This window comes from Hippopotamus amphibius, chromosome 8, assembly GCF_030028045.1.
Source record: "Hippopotamus amphibius kiboko isolate mHipAmp2 chromosome 8, mHipAmp2.hap2, whole genome shotgun sequence".
Taxonomy (NCBI): Eukaryota; Metazoa; Chordata; class Mammalia; order Artiodactyla; family Hippopotamidae; genus Hippopotamus; species Hippopotamus amphibius.
Genome location: NC_080193.1, coordinates 88,586,141 through 88,596,437, shown reverse-complemented (window position 1 = coordinate 88,596,437; position 10,297 = coordinate 88,586,141). Strand labels below are relative to the sequence as shown.

General features: G+C 55.6%; 1 protein-coding gene across 3 annotated transcripts; it reads left to right on the top strand.

Annotated features, from left to right (window-relative positions):
• Positions 1 to 226: 226 nt before the first annotated feature.
• On the top strand, positions 227 to 9,991 carry SLC11A1 (solute carrier family 11 member 1). 3 transcript variants are annotated; one of them, XM_057744521.1, is made up of 15 exons: positions 227 to 377; positions 895 to 1,028; positions 1,862 to 1,984; positions 2,293 to 2,412; positions 3,500 to 3,606; positions 4,049 to 4,119; positions 4,462 to 4,529; positions 4,710 to 4,865; positions 5,442 to 5,600; positions 7,336 to 7,425; positions 7,554 to 7,673; positions 8,097 to 8,246; positions 8,695 to 8,768; positions 9,179 to 9,332; positions 9,457 to 9,991. In XM_057744521.1, exons 1-15 carry the CDS (start codon positions 371 to 373, stop codon positions 9,568 to 9,570), a joined length of 1,647 nt encoding a protein of 548 aa, XP_057600504.1. In that variant the 5' UTR covers positions 227 to 370; the 3' UTR covers positions 9,571 to 9,991. The 3 variants fall into 3 exon arrangements, with proteins under 3 accessions (XP_057600504.1, XP_057600505.1, XP_057600506.1); XM_057744522.1 differs by lacking the exon at positions 7,336 to 7,425 and having other exon boundaries at positions 9,457 to 9,843; XM_057744523.1 differs by lacking the exon at positions 8,695 to 8,768 and having other exon boundaries at positions 9,457 to 9,843.
• Positions 9,992 to 10,297: the final 306 nt, after the last annotated feature.

The following is a 10,297-nucleotide window of genomic DNA, read 5'->3' as shown; positions in this document are numbered from 1 at the left end:
GTGCAGGGTGCGGGGTGCAGTCATGTGATCTAGACATGAATGCCCAAGTGGCAGGAAGTGTCTGAAATCAGAGCTAACTTGGGAGGCACAGAACTCAGGGTGCCTGGAAGGGAGCTGAGTTGTGGGACTCAGGCCGGGGGGGAACACATGTCCCTACTGTGGTCACCCAGACCCTTCCGCCAGAGCTGGCCACTTCTGCCTTTGGAAAGTATTTCACAACGCTCCGTGTGTGTAAGGACGGCCAAACCCTACTGAGGATGGGTGAGAGGGTGTGGACTCAGCAGCACACTCACCAGACCCAGAAGGGACGTATGGCCAGAAGGGCTGCCTGGCACACCACGCGCAGAGAGTGCCTGAGGCTCTGATCTTCATGACAGGTGAGTGGTCCCCTCCAGGGACAGAGCCTGAATGGGGGTGGGGCTGGGGAGAGTCAGGGGAACGAGGATACCAGCCTGGGGTTGTCTTCTTCACATCCCCAAGGGCAGAGCGTCCCCTTGTCTCCTCTCCGTGGATCTGAAGCCCCTGGAGCTGCCTTGGCTGCTGGAGGCAGCAGGGATGAGGCCAAGGGGCACACGCAGTGGTGTCCGTTTTCCCTCCTCAGAACCCATGTCCCTCTCCACATCCTCCAGGGTGAGAGAGAGCTGGATCTGGAATTCTCTGCACTCATGAGGAAGGAGCGTAATCCTTAAGGCTCCACTCCTCATACTCCTTCTGGAATGTTTGGTCCGGGGGTGGAGGTGATGGACCGAAGATAGGAGTCAAGGACTCCTATTCAGTTGGGACTTCATTTCTCCACTTTGCTAGGAGGAGGTGGGGGAGGAGGACAGATGGCTTTAACCCTGGGCCACCAGCAAGAGGCAGTTCACTCACCAAGGCTCATGGGGTCCCTCGCAGGTGACACGGGCCCCCGAAAGCTGAGCAGGACCAGATATGGCTCCATCTCCAGCCCACCCAGCCCGGGGCCACAGCAAGTGCCTCCTGGAAAGACCTACCTGAGTGAGAAGATTCCCATCCCGGATGCAGAACCGGTGAGAATGCTGGAAACTTCCTGGGGTCTTTAGGATGGGCAGGGTCTCACAGGGGGAGGGAGGTCTCCTGAAGACCATGGCAAGCCCCCCGTCCCTGAGCAACAGTGACAGGCAATGGGAACTGCCGCCTTCCTGCTTCTGATCCCAGTGCTTAGCTGAGGCACTTGATATTTGTCTAAAAATCATCAAGTGGTTTCTAAATGAATTTCAGCTTTCCTAAGAAGGGAAAGGCACCTGGGGTGAATGCGGGTTGTCGCCTCAAGGCTGTGTGGTAACATTTAAGGAAAGGACGCAGACAAGGGCCTCAGGAGACTGGAGCCTGCAGGCTGGCTTCTAGGACAGTGTCACCCTGCATTTCCAGAATCTTTAGCGGACGCCCAGGCTGCCAGGCCATGCCCCAGAATGGGGCTGGGAAGACCCTAGGCTCAGTGGACTGCAGAGAGGAGGCCCTGTGGTCTGAGAAGCGGCTGGGGAGGGAGGAGCTGGCCCAGGGAGGCCTCACCCAGGAAAGCTCCGCTCTGGGCTCTGAGGATCTACTGAGTTAAGACCTGTGCGAGGCAGGCTGGTCAGGTGTAGACCGCAGAACCCGACCAATCCAGAAAGCTGATCTGCCAGTGACTCAGCAAATCCCAAGTTCCTCCCTCCCTGTGTGCTCCCCTAACCCCTCACCCCGTGCTGCCCCCTCCCCCCAGGGGCAGCTCCAGGAATGGGGAACGGAAGGCGGGGCTGGCCAGCCTGGGCCCATGAGCCCAGGGGGGCTCACCTGGGGGCTGGCCAAGGCCAGCTGCCCCCAACGCGGTGTCTAAGACCCCACCCTCCTCTTCCCTCCGCAGGGCGCATTCAGCCTGCGGAAGCTGTGGGCCTTCACGGGGCCCGGCTTCCTCATGAGCATCGCTTTCCTGGACCCAGGAAACATCGAGTCGGACCTTCAGGCTGGGGCTGCGGCTGGATTCAAAGTGATCTAGTCGGGGCACCGTGGGGAGGCGGGTGATCGGGTTAAGCGAGTGGGGACCCCCAGCTTGCCACATTTCCCCACAGTGGCCTACATGGCCAGTGTACCTGGGAAGAGGTGTCAAGTTCAAATGGGCCAGAGAAGGGTCCTCAAGGCAGCCCTGCCAGAGTGTGGGGTGTGGCAGGGGGGTCTTCTAGCTCCATCTCCCCCATTCTCTCCCCAGGGAGTGTCCTTGGTTAGAGGGTCCCAGCAGCTCAGGGGTGTTCAGAGACCGGCCCCTCTGGCTGACGACCTCTCCCTGGCTTCTCACAGCTGCTCTGGGTGCTGCTGTGGGCCACGGTGTTGGGCTTGCTCTGCCAGCGACTTGCTGCCCGGCTGGGCGTGGTGACAGGCAAGGACTTGGGTGAGGTCTGCCATCTCTACTACCCTAAGGTGAGCTTGGAGCGCCTGAACAGGAATCATCTGTAGGCTCAGAATCCCAAATAGCCATTTACAGCTTCCATGATCACATCAATATATCATCTCAAGAGGAGAATCACAAGTCCATTTGATGGATAAGTCTGAGGCTCAAACTAATAGAATGCAGATTGAGAGGGAGGTTAGAGATACCATGCTCCCTTTACAGAAGAGGACGTTGAAACCTGGGGAAGCGACTTGCCTAAGGTGAAAAACGGGTGGGCATTGGCTGGGGATACTCATTGCCTGGGGTGGACACTGGGGACCTGGCTGTTGTCAGTGTCCAGGCAGGCAAACAGAAATTTATGCCAGTAGATATTTCAAAGGTATCTGATGCAGGGATGTAGTCACAAAGGTGTTGAAAGAGCTGAAGGAGTAAGGGAAGGAGGTGTTAGAGATCAGAAAGCTGCTGGACAGGAGCCCAAGGGCCATCAGTTGTTGCCAAGCTTCTAGAAACATTGCCGCCACTGCTGACTGGAACCCAGATTGTCTGGTGCCCTTGCTGGTGTCAGCCCCAGAAGCAGCGGAAAAAATGATTCCTCCCTGCCTTTCAATTTCCTTTAACTATTTCCTACTGTTGACCTAAAATAGATGGCCAGATAGTTCTCCAGCAAAGATGGGTGTATTCAGGATCAGCAAAGAATCATAATTCGGAGTCTGCTGCCAGGGGAGCCACGTGCAACTGTCTGCACAGAAAGAGAAGGAAAACACTTTTAGGGAGGGGAAAGGGAAATTGGGAGGCCAATAGTAAACAAAGAGTCTGTGGCTTTTCAGTGGCTGAGGCCTTACCAGGAAAGAAGAGGAGTTTTTCTTCTTCCTGTTGGGCTCTGCTGTCTTCTCAGGGCATGGAAGCTTTCCCTTCTCACCTCCCAACTCTATTTAACTGAAGTTTCTGTTAATTAATTTCATACCATGAAACCTAACTGAAAGCCAGCTGCCAAGGCTGACTTGCAAACGTAGTTTGCAGGCTTCCAGCCCAGGAGTATAGAGCCAGGTACAGAAAAGTAAGTGTAGGGCTGAGACAACAGATAGCCTTGATGACAGGATTACCTCCTCCCTCTAGGTGCCCCGCACCCTCCTCTGGCTGACCATTGAGCTGGCCATCGTGGGCTCAGACATGCAGGAAGTCATTGGCACAGCTATTGCATTCAATCTGCTCTCAGCTGGACGGTACTCCGGAGGGGCCCCAGCTCTTCAGTCCAGGGCTGGGAACAGCTGCTTCTTCCTCCCCAGGCTTTCTATTTCCCTGCATTCACTTCATCCTGAATCACCTCTGACTCAGTGCTATTGCCCAATTTGCCAGATGGGGAAACAGAGACTCAAATATGTAAAGTGACTAGTCTGAAATCACACAGATGTCAGTCACCGTGCAGGCTTCAGGACTGCAGCCCTGAGCTCCCTACCGTGCTGGTCCCCTACCCAGTCTGGCCCTTCCTAGCGTGTATGTGCCATTTCCCCATCTCCAGCACACTCTTATCTCCTCTCCCTTAGCTGCCTGGGGCCACTTGAGTGCCTGATCCTGGGAGGCCACATTCCACAGTCTCCAGCTCTGAGGGTGGGAGTTCCAGACTCCAGGCCGGGGCTGGGCTGACACAAACCACTCTGGTTTCAGAATCCCACTCTGGGGTGGCGTCCTCATCACCATCGTGGACACTTTCTTCTTCCTCTTCCTTGACAACTACGGTGGGTGTGCCCCTCATCCCACAGACGACTTGGCGTGGAGGGGGACTGGCAATGAATGCTGATGCTCTGCTGAACTGGGAGAAGGGCTCTGGGCAACGTCATTCTGACTGCATGGCCTTGAGCAAGTTACTTAGACTTCTCTTTTCCTCCTCTATAACCTGGGCATAGTAGCACAGAGGTCACAGGCTGTGGCGAGGACTCACTGAAGTAACACAGGTTTAGCACTTGGCACAGTGCCTGGAACAAAGTGCTCAAGATCCCAGCCATGAATAATTGCTTATGTTACAATTTTGGTTTTTTGGTTTTTTGTTGTGGTTGTTCTGCCCCTGTGCTCTCCCCTAGGGTTGCGGAAGCTGGAAGCCTTTTTTGGATTTCTTATCACCATTATGGCCTTGACCTTCGGCTATGAGGTGGGAAGCCAGAGCCAGCAACACGTCCCCACACCAAGGCCAGCCCACTCTGCCCCCTGCAGAGCCTGAAGGGAGGCGGGAGAGGACCTTCGTCGTGCCCCCTAGCGGCCAGGGTTGGGGTGGAGCGTGAGAATGGCTGAGCAGGGGTGGGGTGGGGCCTGACGAAGCTCCTCTCCGCAGTATGTGGTGGCCCGTCCTGCTCAGGGAGCACTTCTTCGCGGCCTGTTCCTGCCCTCGTGCCCTGGCTGCGGCCATCCCGAGCTGCTGCAGGCCGTGGGCATAATTGGCGCCATCATCATGCCCCACAACATCTACCTGCACTCGGCCCTGGTCAAGGTGAGCAGACTGGAGGGGAGGGGAGTGCCCTGGGAGCCCCGATGGCCCCGCCCCCAAGGCTGGAGCCCCGCCCCTTTGACTCCTGCCTCTGTGAATGTAGGAGGGAAGTGAATCACTCTTTATTCGATATTTAATAATAGAGGGCCTACTGTGTGCTGAGAGCAGAGGGTCAGTGATGAAAAGAGATAAGTCCTCTGCCTTCTTAGAGCATGCATTCTAGTAGCAGAGACAGACCATGAGCAAGTAAACAATAAGAAACGGATTGTGAAAAGTGCTCTGAAGGAAATAAAACAGAGAAGTATGATGGAGAATGGCTGAGGAGGGGGATCCTTTAGAAAAGGAGTCAGCAAAGGCCTTTGAAATATGAAAGATGGGAAGGAAGATCAGGGGAGAAGATATTCTAAGCAGAGGGACTGGCAAGTGCGAAGGCCCTGGGGCAGAAAAAAAGGCCTATCCCAGACAGGGGACTTCAGAAAGAACTGGGGTTTGGGGGAACATAAGTAGAAGTGCGAGGGTAGAGAACGTTGGGGTGATTCTGAGGGACTTCGGTGCTTCCCTCTCTTTTGACCTTTATAGTCTCGAGAGGTAGACCGGGCCCGCCGGGAGGACATCCGAGAAGCCAACATGTACTTCCTGATTGAAGCCACCATCGCCCTGTCTGTCTCCTTCTTAATCAACCTCTTTGTTATGGCTGTCTTTGGGCAAGCCTTCTACCAGCAAACCAACCAGGCTGCGGTGAGGCACACACCCTACACACATGCCCTGCAGGCTTTGCTGGGGACTCCAAGCAGTGCAGCTAAGCTCTTTGAGTCTCTGTCCTGCACTCCAGGCACTGGTAGAGGAGGGAGGCTGTTTCCCTGGCCTCTGGCTGGGAGTCCCTTCCCCACCCCACTGGGGAGACAGCTCCCCCCATGTAGGCTTGCAGAGGGTCAGCCCCCACACCAGGGGCTGCAAGGCACAGATGTCCAGGGGAGGTGACTGGGGGGAGGAGCTGAGTCTTGGAGGATCCAGCATTCCAGCTGCACCTTGAAGGATGGGCAGGATTTGCCCAGCAAACTGCAGGGAGGGCATTCTGGGAGGGGGTGCGTGCCTATGCACGAGCGTGGGGTTGGGAATAAACAGGTAGTTTCTTCTCTTGAGTTTCTAGTGATAATCTTCATCATTAGCAGATAAATCGTCATTCATTCAGCAAATGTTTATTGAGCACTTGTTACGTATCAGCTGATGTCTTAGACCCTAGGGATATCCAGCAGTCAATGATACAAAGACCTTGCCCTCTTGCAGATTAAATTTGGAGGCAGTGAGCAAACAGGAAATAAATCAACCTATCAGTTTATTGGTTTCAAATGAAAATATGAACAATGTTGTGAAGGAAATAAAGGGGGTGATGAAACATAATTGGGGGTGCAGTGAGGGAGGGGCTACCACATTAGGCCAGGGTCAGGAGAGGCCTCTTAGAGGAGGTGATTAGGCAGACTCTGAAAGAGAAGGAGCTTGTCAGCTCCTCACTGGCTCTCTGGGGTGTGGGACCTGTGCCTGTCTCAGTTTTGCTTTTTTTTTATAAATTTATTTATTTATTTTATTTATTTATTGGCTGCGTTGGGTCTTTGTTGCTGCACACAGGCTTTCTCTAGTCGCTGTAAGCAGGGGCTACTCTTCATTGTGGTGCACAGTCTCCTCATGCAGTGGCTTCTCTTGTTGCGGAGCACAGACCTTTGGCGCGTGGGCTTCAGTAGTTGTCACACACAGGCTCAACAGTTGCGGTGCATGGGCTTAGTTGCTCCATGGCATGTGGGATCTTCCTGGATGAGGGATGGAATCCATGTCCCCTGCATTGGCAGGTGGATTCTTAACCACTGTGTCACCTAGGAAGTCCCGTGTCTCAGTTTTTGAGTGGGTCTCTGTTCCGAGGCTCTAACTAACTGCTAGCCAGTGTTGGGCGCTTACTGAATGCTGAGGGGGTGGGGTGGGGATGGGACAGACTGGCCAAGCCTCCGGGGACACGGGCACTGCCGTTGCCTTGCTATGTGACCTTGTGAGGTCATAGCCCTCCCTGGGTCTCTGCGCCTTAGCACAAGGAGAGATGTCTAAATAGGATGGCAAACCACAGTTATACATTGTCTTGAGACCAGCCGAGTCACAGAGCTGTGGGAAGTGGGCCCCATGCAAGGGAGAAGGGCCAGTGGGGCAGCTTGAGTCACTGCCAGCCAATTGTCTCTCTGTGGTAATGCCAGCTTTTACAATCCAAGAGAAGCCGGAAAGCAGGGTCTCATGTTAATTCTTCTCAATTGCTAAATGTCAGCAAGTTCACATTAAAGAAAAAAAACATTTGTTAGCCAAACAAAATATGGCTGGCTGGATGCAGCCCGCGCGCGGTCCACCAGTTTTCAACACTTGGTCAAGGCTTGGAGGTCTGATTTTCCAATATTGAGTGTGCGCTTCACATCTTCCTACTGCCCGGTGCCCGCAGTTCAACGTCTGTGCCAACAGCAGCCTCCATGACTACACCAAGATCTTCCCCAAGAACAACCTCACAGTGGCGGTGGACATTTACCAAGGAGTAAGCGCACTGCAGGGCTGGGCACGAAAGGGCTTGATCCTGCGGGGCTCCTCGCCACGCCCACCTCGGGAGCGGAGCCTGAGCGAGAAGGGGCGGGTCCATGGGTCTGACCACACCCCTCCCTCCAGGGCGTGATCCTGGGCTGCCTCTTCGGCCCCGCAGCCCTCTACATCTGGGCCGTGGGTCTCCTGGCCGCCGGGCAGAGCTCCACCATGACCGGCACCTACGCGGGACAGTTTGTGATGGAGGTGGGGCTGGGGCGGGCCGGGGCGAGCCAGGGCGGGCCGGGGCGGGCCGGGGTCTGAGGACAAGGCACACTACTCGGGGATCGGAAATCCGCCTCCTTGATCCTTAAGGCAGTCCAACCGGTGCCCTCATAAGCCCCACTTTACAGATGAGAAAACTGAGATTCAGGGAGGTGAGGCCCGAGACTGCAGACCCAGGACTAATAACGGTTTAGTCTTCAGCAGTCAGCTGTGGGAGGGGAATGCCCCCTAATTTCCGCCCATCTATCACCGCACCACCAACTACGGACAGAGCTGCCCCTGTTTCAAAGATGGAAAAACATAGGGTTCCTCCAGGCGTGCGATGGGCTGAAGGAGGATAGAGGGTCCTTTCCTTGGAACCCCAGTTCTGCAACCCCCCACCAAGGTGCCCATCCCACACCCTAGGGCTTCCTGAAGCTGCGGTGGTCACGCTTCGCCCGAGTGCTGCTCACTCGTTCCTGCGCGATCCTGCCCACCGTGCTCGTGGCAGTCTTCAGGGACCTGCGGGACCTGTCAGGCCTCAACGACCTGCTCAACGTGCTGCAGAGCCTGCTGGTGAGCCCATAGGTCCTGCCACCTGTGAAGCCAAACAGGAATCACAGCAATCCCCCTACTGAGCCTCCCCTACCTCCCAGGCACTATTCTAAACACACCTTACCTACAAGGCTCATGTACTCCCCACAGCCACCCCAGGGGGTAGGAAGCAACAGTATCCCCATTTTGCAGATGGGAAAACTGATGCATGCAGTTAAGTGACCAATGGCAGAGCTGGGATACAAGCTCAGGCAGCCTGGGGCCAGAGCCCCCAAACACTTTCTCCTGCTTTGGAGCCCCTACACCCTTGGAAGGCATAGAGGTGGAGAAGCTGAGGCTCAGAGTGGTTAGGGGACATTCCCAAGGGTGTACAGTGAGGCAGAGGGCGACTGGAGCCCTGCCTGCTCCTCCCCTCCTCGCTGTATTCTGAGGGCACGGTCCCTCCCCCCTTCCTCTCCATTCTCCCCAGCTTCCCTTCGCTGTGCTGCCCATCCTCACGTTCACCAGCATGCCTGCCCTGATGCAGGAGTTTGCCAATGGCCTGTGAGTACTCCCCAACCCCAGCACTGGACTTACATTACCACACTTGATCCTTACAACCACCAAGAGGTAGGAATTCCCATTATTCCCACTATCCAGATAAGGTCAGAGAGGTTAAGAAACTTGCCCAGGGTCACACAGCCAGCAAGTGGAGGAGCCAGGACTGGAATCCTGGGCCAGAGGCTTTTCTAGAGCTTGAGCTCCTCCCCCTCACCTCAGACTCTGCTCTTGCCAAATCCTGCCAGCGTGGTGCCTGGTGGGTCCAGGAGGCAGCAGTTGGCCAGCGGTCTGCTCCAGGGCCCACAGCCCTGGGAAGCCAGCTTTGTGTATCTGTCTCCCACCTCAGCTCCCCAGGCTGGCTGTGGGCCCTGGAGGAGATGCAGCCAATTCTGAGCCTCCCTCTTGTCCCCAAGGGTGAGCAAGGCCATCACTTCTTCCATCATGGTGCTGGTGTGTGCCATCAACCTTTACTTCGTGGTCAGCTACCTGCCCAGCCTCCCCCACCCCGCCTACTTCAGCCTTGTAGCACTGCTGGCTGCCATCTACCTGGGCCTCACCGCCTACCTGGTACTGTTGGGTCAGCGGGTGCCTTGGGGATGAGGGAGGCAAGGAAGGAGGGCTCAGGGGAGATGTACTGGGACTTCCCCAAAGGTCTCGTCCTCTCCCCTATTCATGGTCACCCCTTCCCCAGGTCTGGACCTGTCTCATAAGCCATGGAGCCACCTTTCTAGCCCACAGTTCCCACCAACGCTTTCTGTATGGGCTTCCTGAAGAGGCTCAGGAGAAGGGGAAGACCTCTGGGTGAGGTCCCACCCAGGGACTGGCCGAGGGTGGAATGAGTGGGGCAGACTGGCCTGCTGGACAAGTGGGGATGGGGGCGGGGGCGGGGTGTGGAGGCAGCACGATGGAGTGGGAATTCTGGAAGCATGCCAACCTGGGTGCCAGAGGGACCTGCCGTCTCCTGGTTTGGACAAGTGATTAACCCCTGGATCTCAGTGTTCTCGACTATAAAATGGGGACAGCAACCTTGCGATGGCCGTAAATAAAGCACTTTAACACAGAGGTCGGCACTTGAGACTTTAAAAAAAGTCATTCCGAAAGTATTTATTGAGCACCTATAGGAGTGGCCTGACAGATGGACCCAACTGGGGGTGGGATACAGGCTCCAAACTGGTACTTAAAATAGAGTCTGAAAATGCTAAATAAGTGCTAATTCACTTCTTATCTAAAAGAGAAGGGAAACGGAAACAGGAAAAATCACAAAATCCCTGAACCATCAAGAAGAGCCCCCCTCCCCGAAGGTCTGCCTCGTTCCTACTCTTGCTGGAGGGGCCTCAGCCTTTGTGTTCCACCTGAAACCCCTTTTCCAGGCAGTAAAACGGAGGCGCGGTTCTCCCCTCTTTGGATGCCAGGTCCTAAGGAACCCAAGAGCCCATGCCTCCGAGGCCCAATTCATTTGCCATCTCCCCAGGGCACCAGGCGTCCGGGACTCCCACGCCGCACAGTTAATGCTCCCTGGGCGCTGACTCCCA

Excerpts from the sequence above, each read along its gene's own strand:
- SLC11A1 (XM_057744521.1), top strand. Across the intron at positions 4,120-4,461 it reads CCTCTTCCTTGACAACTACG|GGTTGCGGAAGCTGGAAGCC; the intron begins GTGGGTGTGCCC and ends GCTCTCCCCTAG. Across the intron at positions 9,333-9,456 it reads TGGGCCTCACCGCCTACCTG|GTCTGGACCTGTCTCATAAG; the intron begins GTACTGTTGGGT and ends CCCCTTCCCCAG.